This window comes from Oncorhynchus kisutch, linkage group LG17 (genome assembly GCF_002021735.2).
Source record: "Oncorhynchus kisutch isolate 150728-3 linkage group LG17, Okis_V2, whole genome shotgun sequence".
NCBI classification, from domain to species: Eukaryota; Metazoa; Chordata; class Actinopteri; order Salmoniformes; family Salmonidae; genus Oncorhynchus; species Oncorhynchus kisutch.
In genome coordinates this window covers 48,737,537-48,760,915 of record NC_034190.2, presented here as the reverse complement: position 1 = coordinate 48,760,915, position 23,379 = coordinate 48,737,537, and the positions used below count along the sequence as shown (strand labels likewise).

The following is a 23,379-nucleotide window of genomic DNA, read 5'->3' as shown; positions in this document are numbered from 1 at the left end:
AGACACTTTGATCCAAGGCTTTCGACTCTGTCAATCACCACATTCTCATCGACAGACTAAACAGCCTTGGTTTCTCAAATGACTGCCTCGCCTGGTTCACCAAATACTTCTCTGACACAGTTCAGTGTGTCAAATCGGAGGGCCTGTTGTCCGGACCTCTGGCAGTCTATGGGGGTGCCACAGGGTTCAATTCTCGGGCCGACTCTCTTCTCTGTATACATCAATGATGTCGCTCTTGCTGCTGGTGATTCTCTGATCCACCTCTACGCTGATGACACCATTCTGTATACTTCTGGCCCTTTGGACACTGTTTAACTAACCTCCAGACGAACTTCAATGCCATACAATTCTCCTTCCGTGGCCTCCAACTGCTCTTAAATTCAAGTAAAACTGAATGCATGCTCTTCAACCGATCGCTGCCCACACCTGCCCGCCCACCCAGCATCACTACTCTGGACGGTTCTGACTTAGAATATTTGGACAACTACTAATACCTAGGTGTCTGGTTAGACTATAAACTCTCCTTCCAGACTCACATTAAGCATCTCCAATCCAAAATTAAATCTAGAATTGGCTTCCTATTTCGCAACAAAGCATCCTTCACTCATGCTGCCAAACATACCCTCAGAAAACTGACCATCCTACCGATCCTCGACTTCGGCGATGTCATTTACAAAATAGCCCTCAACAAATTGGATGCAGTCTATCACAGTGCCATCCGTTTTGTCACCAAATCCCCATATACTACCCACCACTGTGACCTGTACGCTCTTGTTGGCTGGCCCTCGCTTCATACTCGTCGCCAAACCCACTGGCTTCAGGTCATCTTCAATTCTCTGATAGGTAAGGCCCCACCTTAACTCAGCTCACTGGTCACCATAGCAGCACCCACCCGTAGCACGTGCTCCAGCAGGTATATATCACTGGTCACCCCCAAAGCCAATTCCTACTTTGGCTCCCTTTCCTTCCAGTTCTCTGTTGCCAATGACTGGAATGAATTGCAAAAATCACTGAAGCTGGAGACTCTTACCTCCCTCACTATCTTTAAGCGCCAGCTGTCTGAGCAGCTCACAGATCACTGCACCTGTACATAGCCCATCTGTAAATAGCCCATCCAACTACCTCATCCCCATACTGTATTTATTTATTTTATCTTGCTCCTTTGCACCCCTGTATCTCTACTTGCACATTCATCTTCTGCACATCAATCACTCTAGTGTGTAATTGGTATATTGTAATTTCTTTGCCTCCATGGCCTATTTATTGCCTTACCTCCCCTTTTTTTTACCTCATTCTGTATATAGATTTTCTTCAACTGTATTATTGACTGTATGTTTTGTTTATTCCATGTGTGTGTTGTTGTATGTGTCGAACTGCTTTGCTTTAGTCTTGGCCATGTCGCAGTTGTAAATTTGAACTTGTTCTCAACTTGCCTACCTGGCTAAATAAAGGTGAAATAAAATGTTTTTAAAAATTAAACATTCAAAGCAGCTTCCAGTAAACACATGCAGTATATTATCACAGTCTCAAAGACAGCAACAGAAATTTTGTCTTCAAGACTCTACCTGTGTGTCTGTTGTAGACGTGTCAAGTGTGCAGGAAGGGGGATAATGATGAGTACCTGCTGCTGTGTGACTGCTGTGACCGCGGCTGCCACATGTACTGCCTGAGGCCAAAGGTCACCCAGGTGCCAGAGGGGGACTGGTTCTGCCCCACCTGTTTCTCCAAGGTGAGGACTGACTGGGTTTCTGCTCGGCTAGCCTTATGGATTACAGCAGTGGTCATTGTTCCCCTAAAGGTCGATCCACAGCTTACTCAGTCATTTAAAGGGCGTGCGTTTCCCAGAGTCTGATTTTTTGGGGGGGATCAATGTGTACCTTTTGGTAGCATGATACTTTGCCGATCCTTGCGTTCCTAGACTCCCAAATAGCAACATTCAGACGGGCGATAGCAGTGATTTTCTTGTCTTCCCTTGCTAGCTTGCTAGCTTGCTAGCTAGCTAGCTAGCTGGCTAAAACAACAAGCTAGCTAGTGTCGTGTCTTTGGCTATGCCGGATTAAGTGATATGACATGCTATTCTATAAAATCCTTTCTCCGTAATTAATATTACCGGATTGAGCTAATCATCTAAATGTAATTAACTAGAGAGGCGGGGCACCACGAAATAATATTTATAGAGCTGTTATCTTCCAAATAAACTCTTAAAGACCTAGTAATATTTTACATCAGTAGCAGTCAATATTAATTGTAATCTTAATTCAGTCTCATCTGAAAGTTGTAAATTCTTGTTTTAACCAGAACACGCGGCCTACAACTGAATGCACCGTGGTCTACTCGCGAAAAATATATCACTGGTCAAGCTTATTTCTCCTGAATTTCAATCGGCTGGCTCTTTGTCCTCGCTCGAGAAATGAATAATGACCGAGCCTACCCGCGTCTGAAATGCAGGAGGCAGAAATAGCCCTTTGTTTGGCCAAACGCTCTATTTCTCAGATTTCTATAATTAGCTTCATCAGCCCTCATACAGAAATGTATTTGCTTACGTGACCCACTGACTACGTCAGAGAACAAAACGGCGGGGAATCCTCAGCACACACACCCAATAATGCTTGTCTCACCATAATGTGTATAATAAACTTGGTATATTATGTGATCTGCTTTTCAATTTTATGCAGGCAGAATCGAAATGAAAGCGTCCTTCTATTTTAGATTCCTCGTACGGGAGCACCAATAATGTGTCTTTGGCTATGCCGGATTAAGTGATATGACATGCTATTCTATAAAATCCTTTCTCCGTAATTAATATTACCTGATTGAACTAATCATGTAAATGTAATTAACTAGAGAGTCGGTGCACCAAGAAATAATATTTATAGAGCTGTTATCTTCCGAATAAACTCTGAAAGACCTAGTAATATTTTACATCAATCGCAATCGTCACCTTAATTCAGTCTCATCTGAAAGTTATACATTCTTGGTTATCGAACCCTGGCTAACAAGTTGAATCAGCAATACAAAATTGGGTTTAATTATTTATTTACTAAATACCTAACTAATCACACAAAATTAGATATTCAAAGAATGAATCATACCTTGATTACAAATTACGTCAGAAAGGAAAACGTCCCTAGCGGGCAGAACGGATATGACAGCTGGTTACACAAAAGAAAAGGGTCTGGGTTTGAGTGAAAGAGCGAGAAGACTGAGGGACAAAGGGAGAAGCTGTGCTGTCGTAAATACAGTATCTTATGCATTCTAAATTACCGCCCATTTGAAAAAGGAAAATGCAATAACTATTTACTCTGAGCTGCGCTTCGGTAGGTTGGTGGTAGATGGAAGGCTGTGTTGCCAAACCGAGTCCTTTATCCTTTGAAGAATGTCTCTGGCGGTCAATTGGATATGTTGTAGTAACGTTGTTGTGTGGTAGATGTGATACTCTCTGTTCTTTCCTAGACCACGTTTGCAGCTGCTGTTGCTAACTCAACGGCTCTGTAGTGAATAAGAGTTCAAAGTTCACGCTGAGGTTGGCTTAGTTCTGTAGTTGACATGTTAGTCCTTTTAACACAGAGGCTGCAGACCTCACGTACTTGGAACAGGAGGTTAGATTTTCGTCAAGGCCTTAATATAGTGGAGCGAGAAGGGTGTGTTTGAAAAGTTTTATAACCCATGTCTCTTCACAGGGGCGGGCCACTGATTGAGCAGAGCCCTAACTTTATGAAATCCCAAATCTCTTGGAAGCTAAAATTACATTTCATCTCTTCACCAATAATTTTATATTCAAACATTTAAATTTAACAACAATTCCATGTGACTCCGATAACTACAATGTGCAGACTTTCCACTGTAGAGTTTGTCATCCTATCATTGATGAGAATGTCCCAGATGACAACCAAACTGACATATCATATTCATTAAGTACCACCGCATATGTTCAATTGGTCAGATTACCAGAATATAGTTAATTTCCCCCCACCTTCTGATGCTCACAGAATCTCTATGTTAACCAAGGGGTTTTCAAATTTCACATCAGTAGGGTAGAGAGGAAAAAGGGGGGAAGAGGTATTTATGACTGTGATAAACCTAACCCCAGGCCAACTTCATGACACTAGCTTTTTAGCTTCCCACATAAGAGGTCCATGTGAAATAATCTGATTTATAATAAAAAATGATGCCTTGGCTACCCTACAATATTGTAACCTACAACAGTATACCATTTTGATATGCTGCTTGAATGCATTCACTCCCATATCGGCAAAAAAATAGAATGTAATCATTTTAGCTCATGTAGTAAAAGCACATGGCTAACACCTGTTTTTACCTTTTTAAAGTAGACTGGAATCGCATAGTTTTAGTTGTATTTAGTTGTATTTATTTGCACCAAAGAAAACAAGTGATAGACAACAATACAGACAAAATAATAATTTAAAAAACAACATGCAAGTGTGGTTGGAAGTCCAAGGGCTTATTGGAAAACCACACCACAAAAAACTATATTCAATACATAAGTACACAAATTAAAACCGATAACAAAACCTAAGTATAAATTAATTGATCAGTAATCACCCAAAAATATATATATTTGTTTTGTTTAAATGTGTGTGCATGTGAGTGTGAGAGAGTTAGGCTATATGGAGGAGATGACTGAGTAGTTTGGTTCATCAGGCTGACCCCCAGTCTTCGCTTGACGTTATTGAGGTATGATGTTATGTGAAGATAATTGTATAGATGTATTATCAGTATTAACCAGGAAGAATCCATTGAAGAGTTAGGTGAACTTTCTGGGAGGTGCATAACTGGCGTACATTGTCGTAAATAGACAAGATTTTGAGTTTCTTAAACAAAGGTATAGATGGAGCCAGGTAATTAGAGGGGGGGTGTCTAGTCTTGCAATGTATTTTGTATGAGTAATTATGTGTAGGTATGAGGCATATGTACTGGCCAGGAAATGAGATATGGGTAAATTAAGCTATATTATAGAGTTAGGAAGCAAGCCTGATGAACCAAACCATTCATCTTTCTGATCATATCAACAGATTTCATCCCTTTGCTGCAGACAAATTGAGTATGATCTTTCCAGGAATACTTTTAATCAATTAAAACTCAGAGCAATCTAGTGGATGTAGCGTGTTCCTTTTCATTCCCACCAATTGAGATTCTGGCTCTTTTTTTTAAACAATATTTTTTATTCTTACTAGTGAATACAATAAAGTTGTATTTGTTTTTTAGCATTTAAAGATCATTTGTTTTTCTGGAACTATTCAGAAAATGTGGCCATGTCTGAGTTGGCTTCATTAATTTGTGAATCAACATTCTTGTGTAATAAAATCAAATTGGTATCATCAGCAAAGAGAATGGGAAGTACGATAGACACAGCAGCAAGGTCATTGGTATAGAATAGGAATAATAAAGGTCCAATTGTTATACCCTGTGGCAGGCCACAAGATGTCTTGGCCCTGGTAGATCTGTATCATAAACATCATAAACATAACTATATAGCCAATTATACAGTTTGAAGTTTACATACACTTAGGTTGGAGTCATTAAACTCGTTTTTCAACCACTCCACAAATGTCTTGTTAACCAGCTATAGTTTTGGCAAGTCGTTTAGGACATCTACTTTGTGCATGACATAAGTCATTTTTCCAATAATTGTTTGCAGACAGATTATTTAACTTATAATTCACTGTATCACAATTCCAGTGGGTCAGAAGTTTACATACACTAAATTGACTGTGCCTTTTAAACAGCTTGGAAAATGGATTAAATGGGATTAAATGTCAGGAATTGTGGAAAAACTGAGTTTAAATGTATTTGGTTAAGGTGTATGTAAACTTCCAACTTCAACTGGATATATGTAATATAAATAGCTTTGTTTTTAAGGAGAAAAAAATAAGAGGAGATGAGTGAGAATAAATGTTTCAGTTAATCTGGTCATATTAGAGGTAATGGTGTATATATTGGGGTAGAGGCATTTTAGTTCAACGTCTTAACTGTGTCGGGAGTCGAATCATAAAGGTTAAAGCTAAATGTAATTGTGTTTACTTAAGTGTGGTCATTGTTCGTTCAGTGGGAAGGGTAGAGAGATGATCGTTAACTGCAGAGGACCTCATTTTCATAAAGGTCTTTTGAAGTTTATCAAGGCGTTGTTTTTTAAAGTTTTTTTTTTAGGCCTAGTCATGCTAATACCAGCCTCTCTACCCACAGCTCGCTGTGTAGTCACGCGTCACCCAGGCTACCGTACACCCTCCTCTCCTTCCAAACCTGCTACTCTATAAAGTGGCACTGAGTCCTCCTTAACCTTTCCCCAGGGCCTTTTTTTTACTCTCTGTCTCACTGTGTCCTGTTGTTGTTTGTAAGGCGAATGACGGTGAGTCACCACATAGTAACCAGCGCTCCTCCAAGCAGAGGACCCGGGTGAAGAAGAGGAGGTACGAAGACGACAGTTCTGACGAGGAGACGGTGCCCAGCAGACGTAGTGGAGGTGGTGATGGCATGGCAATGCGACATAAGGACGGCGGCCCCGCCTCCTCCTCCCGTTACTCGGGAGACGGGGGATGCACGACGGGCTTCTCGCCCGCCAAGCGCCGCCGCATGACCACCCGCAACCAGCCTGACCTCACCTACTGCGAGTGAGTCTGAACTTAGAGCAGTTATCTCCTCACTGTTAGTCGTTAATGGACCACGAGCTTCCATTTACTGACTTCGGATCACTTCTTGTTACACTGGTTTCTGTTGGACCACTTCTAATGTGTGTGTGTGTGTGTAGAATCATCCTTATGGAGATGGAGTCTCACGCTGACGCCTGGCCCTTCCTGGAGCCAGTCAACCCCCGCATGGTGCCTGGCTACCGACGCATCATCAAGAACCCCATGGACTTCCTCACCATGAGGGAGAGGCTGCTACAGGGAGGGTACAGGGCACTACTTCACTCTCTGTCTGTGTCCGTCTACAACATGACCCAAACTTCCTTTTATGGAGGCCGGTTTCTCTCGTTTCCCATCATGTCACTGAAAACCTGTCACCTTTTATATTTGACCTGTCTATCTCCCCTCTCCTCCCCTGCTCCCAGGTACTGCAGCTGTGAGGAGTTTGCAGCGGACGCCCATCTGGTGTTCAACAACTGCGAGCAGTTCAACGAGGACACGTCCGAGGTGGGCATGGCTGGACACTCCATGAAGCGCTTCTTCGAGAACCGCTGGGCGGAGTTCTACGAGAGCAAGGACAAATAGGAGCCCAGGGCGCTGGGGGTGGGGCCAAGGACAGTGCCCTAACCCCATTGCCTGACGCTTATGCTCTCCATTACTACTAAGACTGTCTGGGCTGGAGTCTCCTCCAGCCCTGTATAGATATGTATAGATTTGGTTATTTGTCTGTCGTTCTTGTTTTTCCTTTTTAAAACCTCGACTCTTGGGTTGAAATTCTCTGGATGACAGAGAGGGGGATGTTTGAGCTCTCCACCTCTCTTCCCTCCCGCCCGCCCGCCCTCCCATTGCACCCTCACTTCTGCACCTGACCACCTGCTTGGAATTCTGCTGTCGTCACGTTCTCTCCTAAGCCTCACCCCTCGTCTCATAACAATGCCACGATATTGGTCCATCCCTTGCTCTGAGGGGCTGGGGGGGGGTCTGAGGCCCTGAGTTGATTGGTTCTCAAATTTTACCCTGTGTCATGGTCCCGGTCAGGAGGTCTGCCAGACCAATGCGACTGCTTCGCTTCAGACCGGACATGCTCTGACCTCGTTTCGACCACAAGTGGTTGAAAACCCTACGGTTCGCTCTAAACTCAAACACTTTGAGATTGGATCCTCTCTTAACTGTTCAATGGAAATGTAATGTGTGGTCTTATGCCTAGAAGCAATTTTTCTCAATATATTTTTATTATATATTCTATATATATATATATACATATATATATAAAGAGTACAATAGCTGGGATTATTTAATAGCAATAGCTTGTAGTGAATATGTACAGACTCCTTAGTTGAGATGTTTAGACGATTTATGAAAAGGCCAGTAAAACAAAGTGGACAGGATCGTTTTTTTCTCTCTAAAGACTGTCACATCACACGTAACCAACCCCTAACTCACACACACACCCACACAGCTACAGACACACATACACACGACTACCCTGCTGCTGTGTGAAGGACACTGGTTTCAGAAACTGGAGGCTTTTTATTTTTTCGTTTCGTTTTGTGTTTTCACTGCTTCGTAATCACAACGAAGACCGGTAGTCACAGCAATGGGAATTTTCAGGTGAGGTGTGCCCATAGACTGTGTGAATAGGACTAATAAGGCGCTACCGCCATTTTGAACCTCTGTTTAAAACACTGTTCGCTTTGTGTTGCAGCTTACCATATTGGTCAAATTGTGCGGAAAACTAGCAAGCTGCTGAAATATTATCGGTTGACTGTTCTGTAGCAATATGTCATGTTTTGACCGACATCCTTTCGTTGGAAGAATTGTTTTGATATTATGGAAAAATGTCACTCAATGTTTCCTAGTGATAAAAAAAAGATATATATCTGCATTCTAAGTTTAAAGGATCTGAACAGGTATTTGGGAAACACTGAAAATGTTCAATCGTCAATTTGATACTAACGTAGAAACATAGGCCTGTGCTTCTAAAACAAGAAAATCATAACCCCCCCCCAAAAAAAGTACAGCGGAATAACAGGAAATGTGCGTTGAGAGGTTTTTGTGTGTAGGTTTCTGCAGCTTGGCAGTAGAGAGCAGGCATAGCTTGTGTGTTAGGAGAAACTTTTTGTTCTTGACTCGTGCTGAAAAAAGGCTTCTATACAAATATGTGCACATTTAGCTAACCCCACGTTCTTATTATGAATACATTTTTTTCTCTGTTGAAAAGGGGCCACTGCGCTCCATAGCTTGGTGTGGTTGGTGGGTTATGGGAAAGGTAGGAAGGCGACAGGGCGATACTCCACAATCCAGGTTTTATTTAAAGCTTCGTACACTGAACTGAAACCAGTCGATAGGAAATGCATTGTTGTGTTCCTTGCTACACAAAAGGGACATTCTTTTTTCTATATTTAAAAAGAAAAGACATGAAAATAAAAGCAAATGTGGTGTTAAGTGAATTTTTAATAATGTACAGTTTTTGTGACTTTAAATTTGTTCCTTTCTATATTTTTAGGACCAATCTATCATTTTTAAGAGGACGTATTACGAGACCATGTTGTATCGAGGTGATGTAACACGTGTGCATCTGTAGAATGTACTGTGAGTTGAATAAAAAAAACATCTAGTTGAGAGACGACACTCCAAATGTCCCTGGGTCCTCATTTCACTCCTGTTTTGTGTTTTATTAAATCACAGTAGCAGTCTCGTACAGTAGCCTCCGCTTGAATGGAGGTGTAAGAGAGGCGCGGTGCACACTCGCAGACAACCCTATGTACACCTCAGTACCCTGGTGAGCCCTGTCTGGAGCACATGCTGCAGGGAAGGCCCTCCAGTCGGCGCCAGCTGGACTTCCTCTTCTTAAATGGGACCAAGGGGGAAGAGGTCTCATTTACACCTTTCACACAGAAACCAAAAAGGGTGAGTGTGCTGATCGTTTAGAAGTTGGTGCTATGGAAGAGGGAGATAACGGCGTAACCCTTCAAATACTTTCTTCTGACACTATCCATGCACTCTCTCTATTCTGGGATTTTTATGGATGGTCTCTATCTCCCTTGTATCCCTTAGCTGGCACTTTTCCAGGGGTTTTAGTGGCAACCAGTTAGAGGTGTGAGTGGGGTTTTGTCTGTGTGTGTGTGTGTGTATGTCTGCGCACATGGTTGTGTCAGTGTCAGCACTCTGGGTGGAGGGGACTGAAAACTCCCCAGCCAGCGGGTTCCACTGCTCGACCCCACCCATCCTGCCCCACACAGGGGGGCTTAACTCCACAAAAGGGGCATAACAACGCCCATGGAGGGGGGTAATCCACCCCATAATGGGCACACTACCGCCCCCCCCCCCCCCCCCCAACCAGTTAATTCTGGACCGGGTCTTGTACGGAGTGGGCCCCTGATGCCTAGGGGGCTTCTCTTGGCCATTGACCTCGTCCGGTCTCCTCTTGTCCCCAAAACACCACTTTATCAGCCAGGTCCCCACCACTCCACTGGGTCGAGGTGTTATGTAATCATCTTGATTTTTTTTTTTTAAGCCTGATCTGTTGGATTTATCAGTTCTAATCAAAACTATCACACAGCCTGTCGCACAACACGTCACAACTTGAGACTTATGGACGTGCAATTTGGCTCATATCTTGACTTTATTGCAAGGATAATGTCTGTAAAATGGTTATCAAATACCTCAAAAAAAGCAAATACATTGGGAGTGTTAAAACACAGCAACTCTGTGTTTTTTTTAGGGTGGATCTTCACAGGGGTATTTGTTTCCTATCAAAGATGATGAGAAAAAGCATCCATTGAGCCAGCATCACAATAGGCGCCATGGCAACTGCATCATGAAAGAGACTGTCTCCATGGCGATTCGAATGGTACCTCACAAGTAGGTTGATGAAAGAGAGAAAAAGGAGGAGGAGCTGGAGGACATGCCATGGTACGTGGGAGATGAACAGTTACATATTAGATCATTGAAGATAAACTTTAGATTAGATAGAAACCTTTGGCCCTTTTTAATCCCGGTAAAGTGTTCAGTTCTTTTCCGTGTGGAAGGATGATGACGTCAAGGTCAACCTTTCACTGTCCTTCAGACAACCCTGCGCTCATCCCGCTGTCACTGCAGCCTCCATCTTTTTCTCTGCCTCTGTTTCTCGATGCCAACATGATAACGTTGTTACAGCTATCAATCATTTAAAAAAGTATTTATTACAATATGTGGTATAGGTTGACCTTGTGGTTGGATCCAGTCAAGCTGTACCCATACACAGTTGCTGATCAGTCCATCCCATAATGTGGACGCTGTAATTGTGTTTGATAATGATTTGGCCTGTTCATGATATGGCTCCTCTAGCTCTCGCCGTCTCTCCTCAGTAATGGGCCTCTCCTCAGTGTCATTGATATGAAAATGAGTCCGAGGAGCTATGATGTGTGCCAGGTGCAAAGGACACTCCAGCTGAGCTCAGCCCAGGAGGAGAAGCCCTCGCTTGGGAAACATAGCCTCATACTGGGGGAGGGGGAATGGTGACCAAATGCACTTGGACAATCACTCCACCTAATTCATAACACACAGGTAGGAGGAGGAGAAACGGAGAGGAAGGGAGTTTAGTAAAAGGAGGGGTGAGAGAGGGGGGTGAGGGTGAGGGGGGGGGCAGAGTCCTCTTGTGTTGTGGTTGGGCCACTCAGACGCTCCTCCAGGGAAAGGCCAGTCACACAGACGAAACACACGAACAGAAGGCGAGACAGACAGACAGAGAAAAGGATCCTGCAGATCGACAGGACAGAAGCACAGAAACGGACGGAGAGAAAAACAAGACAGATAATTACACACTCAAGCTGTTAAACATGACACTGCGTGAGGTGAGTTTAAAAAAACATATTATTTTTTTTTGTTCCTACACAACATAGAAAGGCTTTATCGAACATTCATAAATAAAGTTTCCATGAGCCCAATGCAGATGCTTACTTTTCATATATCTTACTTCACCTGTAATTAACTAATGTTGGTCCAAGACAACAAATGACGATTTACAATGACAGCCTTCTGAGTGTGGCTGTGTGTGTGTGTGTGTATTAAAAAAAGAAAATGCTTGGTTTTACCACCGGTTGGCAAGAAGTGATTGGACATTTTTAGTCAAGTTATTTTAATAACATGAGCCTTTGATCAACGTGGCGGTAAGGCCTCTTCAGACATTGATAATGATCAATCCACAGGTTAGTTCCATAACTTCATAACTTGCTAGGCCATTTGATTTGGATTGTGCCCACATTTACCATAATCTAATGATAAGTGTTCAGGATAAGCCGGAATGGAAGTATCAGAGTGGCGTGGGTTGGTTAGCATGCTAATAAAACTCATATTTGTATATTCAAGACACAGGGTTTGATATGGTATTTACAATGATAGGTTAATGCTATATCCTCCTGAGACCTGGAGAAAAAAAAGGGTTGGGATTTTTATTTTTTTGTGGGGGTATAGTGCTTTAAAAAAACATAGTTGCAAGCATCCGGGTATCCACTACAGAGGACATTTCCTCTTATTTAGCTCTTATTTAATGTGAACAAATTATTACACAGTCCTGACAACTCACTTAACTATTCCTGATATATTTACTTACTAGAAACAATTTGAATATCAAACTCACAAAAATGAACATTAATAATTACATACACTTCTTTTCAAATTTCCATAAAATGTGTCCATTTTGACAAGAAGACATTTTTTAAAGAACTAGAGCTCAGATTCACAAAACTTCTTACGCAAAAAAATATGTAAGCTAAAGAACTTCATAAAATAGTTCGTAAGTGCAATTCCTCAATGTCTTAAGATTTAATGATTTTCTTATGAACTTCTCAAATATCTTCTTACGAATCTTCTTTAAGATGTTTCTTGCTAGGCAACCAATTTAGCTAGCTATCTAGCTAGCAATTAGCATATTTCTTGCTGAGATTACGTTTCTAAAACCTGTTCTTGGGTTTAAAATAATCAATACTGAAACTTTCAGATGACGTTTGTGAGTGAATTGAAAATGTTCAATTTGCTTTCATGAGCTTTTTCTCTCACTGCCCTGAATTTAAGACACGGGTTTAGCTGTCTTGGAATTAAGAACATGTCCAATATCAACATGTCCTTTATTTTGAAGAATCTAATTTCTTCTTGACTTTCTGCCTAAGAACATTTCCAATAACCTTTTGAAGGAATAGCAACTTTGCTTAAATTTCTTCTTAAGTCTATAGTTAAGGATAAAATGGCATTTAAGAAGGAAAGTCTTCTTAAAAAAGTTTTGTGAGTCCGGCCCCAGGAAGATAAAGTTGTCAAGGTCACACCCCCACATATGTGATATGATTGTATGGCCTCAGAGATATGTATGGCCTCAGAGATATGCACAAAGAACTGATGTCCACTAGAGAGTACAAAAAATGAATAGCTTTGTCTCAGGAGGATTAAAACATGTGCCTCTGTTCCCTCTCCCTGAGGAGTTGCGTAGTCGTGAGTTCTGGCGTGCCATGCTGGCCGAGCTGCTGGGTTCCCTGGTGTTTGTGAGTGCTGTTCTGGGGGCCTCTGTGCCGGGCCCTGGAGAGGCCTCCACGGGGCCCCTCTACCCAGCCCTGGCTGCAGGCATGGTGGCTGTTGCCCTGGGACACTGTTTTGGAGAGATCAGCGGAGCACAGGTGAACCTGCCTTTCTGGACTTATGGTTGTGTGTCTGTATGCATGTGTATGTCTCTAACCTTTCTCCACAGAATGACTGTAAATTGATCACTATGATTGATTGTCAATTTGAACTCTATGCCTCTCTATCATGGTGCAGGTGAACCCAGCAGTTACCCTGTCTCTGTTGGCCACGCGGAAGCTGGACCTGGTGAGGGCCCTGGTGTACGTGGGAGCCCAGTGTCTGGGGGCCTCCCTGGGGGCCGGGGCTCTCTACTTCGCCCTGCCCCTCAAAACCACCGCAGACTGCTTCGTCAGCAGGGTCAGTCTGTGTGAAAGGAGCGAGGGGGGGGGGGGGGGGGGGGGGGGGTGTCTAAATCTAATCATAGACCTGTACAATTACAACGACCCCCCCCCCCTCCAATTCTAGGTTCCTCTCGAGGTGAACGCGGCCCAGGCTCTAGGGATGGAGCTTCTGTCAACGTTCCAGCTGGTCTTCACTGTGTTCTCCGTGGAGGACCACCGTCGGAGGGAGTACACAGAACCAGGGAACCTGGCCATCGGCTTCTCTCTCAGCGCAGGCGTGCTCATCGGGGTCAGAACTGTTCACGTCTGAATCCTCTTATCTCTAATTTAGTTGAATAGTTTAGTGTAGTTGAGGGTAGTTTAGTTGAATTGTTTAGTTCATTAGTGTTGTTTTGTGTAGTTTAGTTTAGTTCAGTTTACTTTACTTACTGTACTATGTTTTCATCATTGGTTATGTGTGTGTGTTGTGGTCCTCTTAGGGTCGGTTCTCTGGAGGCAGTATGAACCCGGCACGCTCCCTGGGTCCAGCCATCATCACTGGCTTCTGGGAAAACCACTGGGTAAAACACCTTGAACTGCATACCGAACAAATTCTCTCGCTCTCTCTTGCTCTCTCTCTTACATTCTCTCTCTCTCTCGCTCTCTCTTGCTCTCCCCCTCTCTCACTCCCTCCCTTCAGCTCTTTCCCTCTCTTTCCCTCTTTCTTCTATGTCTCCATCAGTCCTAACCAATCTCTCCCCCCCTTTCCCCTCAGGTGTACTGGATTGGACCGGTGCTGGGTGCAGTGCTGGCCGGGGTGTCCCATGAGTTCTTCTTTGCCCCCAGTGCATCGAGGCAGAAGCTGGTTGCGTGTCTGACCTGTAAGGACATAGAGATGGTGGAGGCAACCAGCGTATCCCGGTCCTCCCTGTCCACCGTCACCCAGACCGCCATGAGGGCTAAGCAGGTCAACAAACAGGAGCACAACTAGAAAGGGACACAACAATATATAGTGGGGTCTGAAATGATTGACACCCTTGATAAAGATGAGCAATAATGACTGTATAAAATAAATTATTCAAATAATGAGCTAAATTGACTTCAGAAGGTTTTCATACCCCTTGACTTATTCCACATTTTACGGACTGAATTAAAAATCGATTCAATAGATGTTTTTCTTACCTATCTACATACAATACACCATAATGACAAAGTGAAGACCTGTTTTAAGATTGTTTTTTGTGCTAATTTATTGAAAACGAAATACATAAATGTCTCATTTACATAAGTATTCACACCTCTTTGCTATGACACTCCAAATTGAGCTCAGGTGCATTAAATTTTGTGCTACAACTTGACTGGAGTCCAACTGTGGTCAATTCAATTGTTTGGACATGGTTTAGAAAGAAACACACCTGTTAATATAAGGTCCCACAGATGGCAGTGCATTTCAGAGCAGAAACTATACCACGAAGTCCAAGGAACTGCCAGTAGATCACCGAGATAGAATTGTGACGAGGCGTATATTTGTGGAAGGGTATAAAACCATTTCTATAGTGTTGAAAGTTTCCAAGAGCACAGTGGTCTCCATCGTTGGGAAATTGAAAAAATATGGAACTACCTAGACTCTGACCAGAGCTGGCTGTCTGACCAATCTGAGCAACCGGGCAAGAAGGACCTTGGTCAGGGAGGTGACCAAGAACCCAATGACCACTCTGACAGAACTACAGAGTTCCTTGGCTGAGATGGGAGAACCTGCCAGATGGCTAAGTCTCTACAGCATTTCATCAAGTTGGGCTTTACGGGAGAGTGGCCAGACAGAAGCTGCTCCTGACAAAAATGTAAATGACAGCACACAAAAAAGTTTGCGAAAAGGCCAAAGAATCTGTCGTCTGAAGAGACAATGTTACTACTCTTTGGCCTGAATGCAAAGCGCTGTGTCCGGATAGAACCAAGCACAGCTCATCACCCATCTAACATCATCCCTACCGTGAAGCATGGTGGTGGCAGCATCACGCTATGGGTATGCCGTCCAGCGGCATGGACTGGAGAGACTGGTAAGGATAGAGGGAACAATGAATGAAGCCAAATACAAGCAAATCCTTAATGAGCACCTGCTTCAGAGTGCAAACGACCTAATATTGGGGCAACGCTGGAATGGCTTCAGAACAAGAATGTTGAAAGTCCTTGAGTGGCCCTGCCAAAGCCTAGACTTGAATCTTATTGAAAATCTGTGGAAATCTGTTCACTGCCACTCCCCTTCCAATTGAACAAAGCTTGAAAAAAAATAATGGGTGAAAATCCACAAATTGAGATGTGCAAAGCTGATACCAACATACCCAAGCTGTAATCACCGCCAAAGGTGCTTCTACAAAGTATTGACTCAGGGGTGTGGATAGTTATGTAAATGAGACATTTTTGTATTTCATTTTCAATACATTTGCAAAAAATGTATAAAAACACGTGTTCTACTCTGTCGTTATGGAGCGTTGTGTGCAGATCGGTTAGGAAAAAAAACTATTTCATCCATTTTGAACTCAGACTGTCACACAACAAAATGTGGAATAAGTCCAGGGGTATGAATACTTTCTGAAGTACGGGAAAATGATATTATTTTATACTAACACAATTGCACAGAGAAAGAGATTTAGTTTAGCAAGTAATATTATTTTCCCTTTAAAAAGGTAGGGGTAAAAGTTATTGACTCCTCTAAAGACTCTTAGAAATGAAGTACTCAAAAGTTTAGTATTTTGTCCCATATTCCTACCACGCAATGATTACATCAAAAGCGTGTGACTTTACAAACTTGCTGGATGCATTTGCATTTTGTTTTGGTTGTGTTTAAGATTATTTGTGTCCTATAGAAATGGTAAATAATGTTTTGTGTCGTTTTGGAGTCACTTTTATTGTAAATAAGAAGAGAATATGTTTCCATTCACTTCTACATTAATGTGGATGCTACCATGATCACGGATAATCCTGAATGAATTGTGAATGATGATGAGTGATAAAGTTACATAGGGTCAAAGATCATACCCCCAAGACACGCTAACCTCTCACCTTTACCGATAACAGGGGATGTTAGCATTCCTTGTGAGGTATGATCTTTGACCCTATGTAACTTTATCACTCATCATTATTCTACAATTCACCAGAAAGACAAGGCACTCTGGGAAATATGCAAATAACACTATACACTAAGCAGTGTATTCATTTAACACTGAAAAGTGTGGACCTGTATAGACACTGGACCAGTGTTTCATTTAACACTGGAGAATTTTCTGTGTACATTAGCATAAGATAAATGCGATATTATGAACTGGGTGGTTCGAGCCCTGAATGCTGATTGGCAGACAGTTGTGGTATATCAGACTGTATACCAAGGGTATGACAAAACATTTATTTTTACGTTGGTAACCAGTTTATAATAGCAATAAGGCACCTCGTGGGTTTGTGGTATATGGCCAATATACCACGGCTAAGGACTGTATCCAGGCATCCCACGTTGCGTCGTGCATAACAACAGCCCTTAGCCGTGGTATAATGGCCATATACCACACACCCCCCCCGGCCTTATTGCTTAAATACATATAATATAAATATACTTATAATGATGAAGACAACACAGTTATAGTTTCTAATTACATATGAATGTGTAGCCTTCACACTTAGCCACAACATGTAAAATTGTACATACATTATATATATTACACAATTTGATCAATATTCAGTGTTATCAGTGATGTTATTCTAAATTACGGAGAAATGTGATGTATAACCCAACAACCACTCAAAGAAATGTCCGTTTTGTAACACAGAATCCTTTTATTTTAGCATTACTCACCCTGTCATCTGTGACTGCTTTGAAATGTTAAAGAGGCCAGCGTTCTGTACTCTGATCACTGACACGCTAACATAGGCCACCATCTCTGTCCTCTCTTCCTAAGGCTCTCTCATCTCAAAGCTCTTGTTATTCTGCTATTCACTGTCAAATCAGTCCTCAGACAAGAGCCCTCTAATGGCCCAGGTCTAAACAGGTTGTGGGACCAGCTTTTCACAGAAGCGTTCCCTACCCCCTTCTTCAAGATTCTGGGGGTTTGTAATTAGCAATTGTAGGCGGAAAACATTTTGGGGAGATGATGTACCTTTTTCAATATGTTTAGTTTTTTTGTTACCTGAATTGCTATGGATGTCTCGTTGCAAATGTTCAACTTTTTGAATTGTTTTTGTTAACTGTATAAAGCTATGGATGTTTAAGAATTAAAAGCTGGGCAATCGTTATTGAAACCATAATGATATTTCTTTGCACACACATAAGAGTTGCGCAAGCACACAGACACTCTCACTCAAAATGTGTGCGCGCAGACATCGTCTAACATGCACACTTCATACGAATGCACCTTCAGTTTCTAACACACATGGATCTGCTTTCTAATCTACACACATACACATTCACTCTCACTCGCCATAACAAACAATAGGAAATAACTGCCTTGTGCCGCCAGCATTTTGCATTGTGTGTGTTTTTAGAGAGTTGAAATGCTGAGCTCAGCGTTCTCCATTTAAAGCCCACTCTGCCCAGTGATGGCTCTGGACTGGTCAGCTCGATGCTCCAGTGTTGGAGCCCAATAACCCCTGTTTTCCCCTGTCCCCCGCTCCTGTCCTGCCCTGTTCCTCCCCCTTTCCACAGCCCCATTCAGGGATTTTTCAGGGCTTTGGCTGCTAGCGGGCCACCCTGCCTCTCCCCCCTCCTGCCTGGCACACACCCTCATACACAATACAAACCTCTGCCTAATCAATTCTCCACTGAACATCCCAGCACCTCCTAGAGAGCGGGAGAGCGAGGAATAGCGAGTGAGAGAGAGAGAGAGAAAACAGCTACATCTGTCTAAAATTTACCTGACTGTTTTGGAAGGGCTGATATTTATAGTTCGACTAATTTTGTTTGCTTTTTAAACGTATTTGTTTCCAACCACTTTGCAGCTGTAGTCAACGTTTATATGTTCATATGCATGCCTCTGTCCTGTGCTCTGGGTGTCAATGTCAAGTTCATTGCCTCTAAGAAGTACCCTATTATTGTACATTATACGCAGACATTTAAGGTCCCAATGTCGTGCTCCCAACCCCAATGTTAAGCTCATAGCCCCTAAGTATTTCTTATAACTACTAACGTATGGTTATTACCTCTGTTAACAACGCTGTTTGGATTTGAGGTCAGTGATTAAAGGCACTGCTTTGTGTGAGTGCATTCACCTCTACACAGTAGATGTTATAGACCAGACTGAAATACAGACATGATACTAATTTACAGCTGATCATGTCGACTATTCATTTGTTTTCCCTTCTGTGCACAACACGCGTTTCCTGACATCTTATCAGTTATGAATGAACACATTTCTAACATCCAAGCAGCTCTGCTGTTCATATGCGGCGTACATGCTCGATGCTAAGACAACGGTTTCACAAGGTCAGGCATTTCAGTCTACATGTTAATTCCGCACACTGTTGGCATTAGGCTCTTCCGTCTGCCCCCCCCCCCCCCGGATCACTGTATTATCTGTGTGTGTGTGTGTGTGTGTGTGTCCGTTCTCCGCCATCAGCACTAGTCCCCATGGTTATCATGGTTATAACATGTCAACAGATGATGTACTGTACCACTATGTCAACTAGACAAACTCCCCTCATCACTTCTGTGGGGTTGATGTCCATAACTAGTTCTTATACTCACCCAGTCACTTGCTCTCTCTTGATTCCCTCCTCCCTCATGTCGCTCTCACTCTATTTTTTCTTCCTCTCTTACTCTCTCACCCCCCTCCCTTCTCTCCTCACAATCACCCTCTCCCCTGGTACTCCCCCTCTCTTCCCGCTCTGTCTATTGTGGGGGGCGACAGCGGGGTTTGTTTGTTTGATTTCGGGCCGTCCTGTATGTCCGCCCCCCCGCCCCTGGCCCAGAGGGGGGGGATTATGGCGTCACTCGGGGCCCCTGGGGGGGTGTTATAAAGCCCCCGGCGGGCCCTCTCCCCTCCGTCAGAGAGGCTAAAACGTCCACAGGACACTCCGTCTATCCCTGTCTCTATTCTAGAACCACTCCTCTAGCATCAATGCACACCTCTTGACAACTATTCTGAGACACACATTCCCCCCCCACACACACACACACCCCTATGTCTCTACGACAGGCGGCTAGTGGAGGCAAGCAAAGCCGAGTTGATGTTTGACTGCCTGCGCGCCAACTCCAGATCGCTCGTAGATTAGAAACAGATCTATCGGTGGATTCCTCTGTCGACTTTTTAAACTGTTTGTCTTCCAACTGATTGGCTCAGTGAGACAACGTTTAGGTCAGCCCAGCTAGCTGACTGCCAAAGGGAAATCACTTTTTTTTTTTTTTGCATCTGAAACAGTGCAAAAAGATCACTTAGACTTTTAAAAGGTACAAGCTTTTTCCAGATTCACCCCAACAACTTTTTTCCCAAGAACATTTTCCGTTCCGAGGATCGTCCAGTGAACGGCCAGCATGTGGGAGTTCCGGTCCATGGCGTTTTGGCGGGCGGTCTTCGCTGAGTTCTTCGGTACCATGTTCTTTGTGTTTTTCGGCATAGGCGCTGCGCTGCGCTGGACCACTGGGCCTCACCACATCCTGCACGTAGCTCTGTGCTTCGGCTTGGCGGCTGCCACCATCATCCAGTCCATCGGCCACATCAGCGGCGGCCACATTAACCCGGCCGTCACCTTCGCCTATCTGGTAGGCTCCCAGATGTCCCTGTTCCGCGCTTTTTTCTACTGGGCTGCCCAATTTCTGGGGGCCGTGGCCGGGGCCGCCGTGCTCTATGGGGTCACCCCAAAAAACATGAGGGGCAACATGGCTCTCAACATGGTAAGACACCACTCACCCACATCTCAAAAAGCACTGGGCCTATTCCCTTTATTCCCTTCATGGTGCACTGCAAAATACCTACTATATAGGGAATAGGTTGCCATTGTGGACCCTTGTCAGCTCAAATAAGCAAAAATTTTTTTTATATATATATCAACAATAGTCAACAATGTTGATAGGGTTTGATAATTGTTTGGTTTGGTTTCGGTAGGCTTCTTGAATGTAATTGGGGATTTAGAAAGGGTAGAGATGAACAGGAATTATGGAATCATCACGGAACCTTCTGGTAACTACAGTTGCTACTGTACAATGAGCACAATCCAAGCCATCAGTGTTATGTAAAACTGAGGCTATAGCGGTGAGGCCACTGAAAGCATTGATAAAATTGTTTTTGTTTTAAACAGTTTGGGTTGATTTGTGTTTCATCTTTGAGTCATTCCTGACATGTCCTGTTTAAAAACCTAACTTGAAGACCACATCTAATTGCGCAAACATTATACACTTTATTAGAAAGAGGATAGACTTATTTTACAAAATGACTTGTCCACAAAGGACCTCAAGTCTGATGCATATTTTTCTCCTCTGGCCATCTACAGCTGCAGCCTGGCATCAGCCTGGGCATGGGCACCACAGTGGAGGTGTTTCTGACCATGCAGCTGGTGATCTGTATCTTTGCCGTGACGGATGAGAGGAGGAACGGACGCATGGGCTCTGCTGCCCTGTCCATCGGCTTCGCTGTCACAGTCGGACACCTCATGGGGGTGAGCAACACAGACACACAGACACACACACACTCATAAACACACACACTCATAAACACACACACACACACACTCATAAACACACACACACACACACACACACACACACACTCATAAACACACACACACACACACTCATAAACACACACACACGGATAGGGGAACACACACGTGATGACCAAAAGGTACTCATAGTGGAATACACACACAAAAAACGGCATTGTGTACAACAGAAACTAGTATTTCATTCTGAGCGCCCGGTTGTCCTTCTCTGCTGTAGATGTACTACACTGGTGCTGGAATGAACCCTGCTAGATCTTTCGCCCCTGCTGTGCTCTTCAGGAACTTTGTCAACCACTGGGTGAGAAACGCACAGTCATACACCATAATGCAGCATCTGAAATATTCGTATAATAGATCAAATCATCCACCATGACAATGGTGGATTCTATGGTCTTATGGTATTTAAGAGTATAGTTAATACCAAAACTATATCAGCGACAACAATACAAGTCGCTCGTGCCATATCTTCATGCTAACCTTGTGTGTTGTGTTGTGTCAGGTGTACTGGGTGGGCCCCATGATAGGAGGTGCTATGGGCGCTCTTCTGTACGATTTCATGCTGTTTCCCCGCATGCGCGGTCTGTCTGAGCGCCTGGCCACACTGAAGGGCAGCCGACCCCCCGAGACGGAGACCCAGCAGGACGCCCGCGGGGAGCCCATCGAGCTCAAGACACAAGCCCTATAAGCCTGTCCCTATCTGGGGATGGGGATGAGGGACAGGCCCTGTTTCGACCAACCCCCGTGCTACCCCCAACCCGTCAACACACACACACACTCACACAGACTCACTAACTAACACACAGACACACACACTCACATTGAGCCACACTGACTAAACATGCAGATTCAGACGTGTATTTATACACAAACTGTACACACACATACACAGACAGGTTCACAACCTTCAACCTCAACATGCAACGAGACTTCTCTCCCTCCAACCTCACTCTGTATACTGAATTGGACATTGTGTTTGATAGAGGCGAACAGGGAGGGCCTGCTCCAACAGTCCCACTAAACCCCCCCCCCCCCCTCCCCCCACCAGGTCTTCCCTTCACACATCCACATAGACACAAGATCCAGACCTGTCACAACAGAAGCATGTGGGTGAGGTTTAGGTGGGCACCCACTGGGCACAGACGTCAATTCCCACATTGGTTCCACGTAATTTCAATGAAATGACGTGGAAACAACGTTGATTCGACCAGTGTTTGCCCAGTGGGGATGTAGGTATGGGTGGGGTAAGAGGTAAGGGCATGGGTGGGCTTTGGGCAGGTAAGGGTATAGGATAGAGGGTAGGGGTGTAGATGGGGTAAAGGGGTTGGGGTGAGGATAGAGGGGCAACAGGTTTTTAGTCGGATAGGGTTGTGTTAGATCAGTGAAGATGGGCATGCTTTTTCATTATGCATCCGATTTATCGCTCTCCATTTTTTTCCCAGTTGTTTTCTGCACTTCAGACACAAGACGTGGATGTATGATACCATTCGATTTTTACCAGGGTTTCATTTTTCAAATCACTTCAATTTATCTCTGTGTGCGTGCGTGAGTGTGGGTGCTTCTACAGTATGTGTGTGTGAGAGTGTGTGAGTGAGAGTGAGTGCGTGAGTGTGTTTGCCAGTGAGTGTGTGTCCGTGTGTGAATTCGTGTTGAATCGAGTTCGCAGAAACAGTACTTTTCATTTTGTTTTCTTTTCATGACCACTCTCCTGTTCGTATCATGATTATCTTTCATTACGTTATCAATTTTTAAGACATATAACTTATCCTCCCCTCACTGTGGTATTTGCTATGATATTCATTTTTACACAAACCATCTGCTTTTTTGTTCAGAAAAATAAGAAAAAAATAATTTTTAAGGAAATGTATCCCAAACCGGACTGATTCCTTTCACTACAGAATGGCTGCGTAAGCTTTTCATGAAGTCTTCTTTTATGATTTGATCTTTAATGTCAGCATAAGGCAGTTTAAACCATATTTAAATGAAAATAAACCAAAAAAACTTGATACAAAATGTGTGTCATCGTGTTTTGTTAACTCCATTATACCAGTATGGCATTTAATGCCCTGTGTTGCGTTGGCTTGCAGTAAGTGGGAATGACCACAAGATGATGCTCCCCACATGTTTCT

General features: G+C 43.5%; 3 protein-coding genes across 9 annotated transcripts in view; all 3 read left to right on the top strand.

Moving 5' to 3' along the window:
* The window catches only part of LOC109907787 (bromodomain adjacent to zinc finger domain protein 2A-like), a 38,123-nt gene extending 28,848 nt beyond the window's left edge, over positions 1-9,275 (top strand). For 4 of the 5 annotated variants that reach the window (XM_020505997.2, XM_020505996.2, XM_031793966.1 and 1 more), the window contains 4 exons: positions 1,583-1,729; positions 6,358-6,629; positions 6,767-6,910; positions 7,070-9,275. In XM_020505997.2, the coding sequence (XP_020361586.2) occupies positions 1,583-1,729; positions 6,358-6,629; positions 6,767-6,910; positions 7,070-7,229 (723 nt within the window). In that variant the 3' untranslated portion in view covers positions 7,230-9,275. The remainder of the gene's footprint in view (positions 1-1,582; positions 1,730-6,357; positions 6,630-6,766; positions 6,911-7,069) is intronic. The other variant, XM_020505998.2, reaches the window with a different exon arrangement.
* Positions 8,213-17,821, top strand: LOC109908636 (aquaporin-4). 3 transcript variants are annotated; one of them, XM_020507297.2, is made up of 7 exons: positions 9,333-9,554; positions 10,369-11,479; positions 13,097-13,291; positions 13,431-13,592; positions 13,701-13,865; positions 14,056-14,136; positions 14,331-17,821. In XM_020507297.2, the coding sequence occupies exons 2-7, from the start codon at positions 11,465-11,467 to the stop codon at positions 14,544-14,546; spliced, it is 834 nt and encodes a 277-aa protein (XP_020362886.1). In that variant the 5' UTR covers positions 9,333-9,554; positions 10,369-11,464; the 3' UTR covers positions 14,547-17,821. The 3 variants fall into 3 exon arrangements, with proteins under 3 accessions (XP_020362885.1, XP_020362886.1, XP_020362887.1); XM_020507298.2 differs by having other exon boundaries at positions 9,399-9,554; positions 13,100-13,291; XM_020507296.2 differs by having other exon boundaries at positions 8,213-9,554; positions 10,369-13,291.
* A 1,687-nt stretch (positions 17,822-19,508) lies between these two features.
* Positions 19,509-23,263, top strand: LOC109908621 (lens fiber major intrinsic protein-like). The gene is made up of 4 exons (XM_020507284.2): positions 19,509-20,429; positions 21,026-21,190; positions 21,471-21,551; positions 21,753-23,263. Exons 1-4 carry the CDS (start codon positions 20,070-20,072, stop codon positions 21,936-21,938), a joined length of 792 nt encoding a protein of 263 aa, XP_020362873.1. The 5' UTR covers positions 19,509-20,069; the 3' UTR covers positions 21,939-23,263.
* The last annotated feature ends 116 nt before the right edge of the window (positions 23,264-23,379 follow it).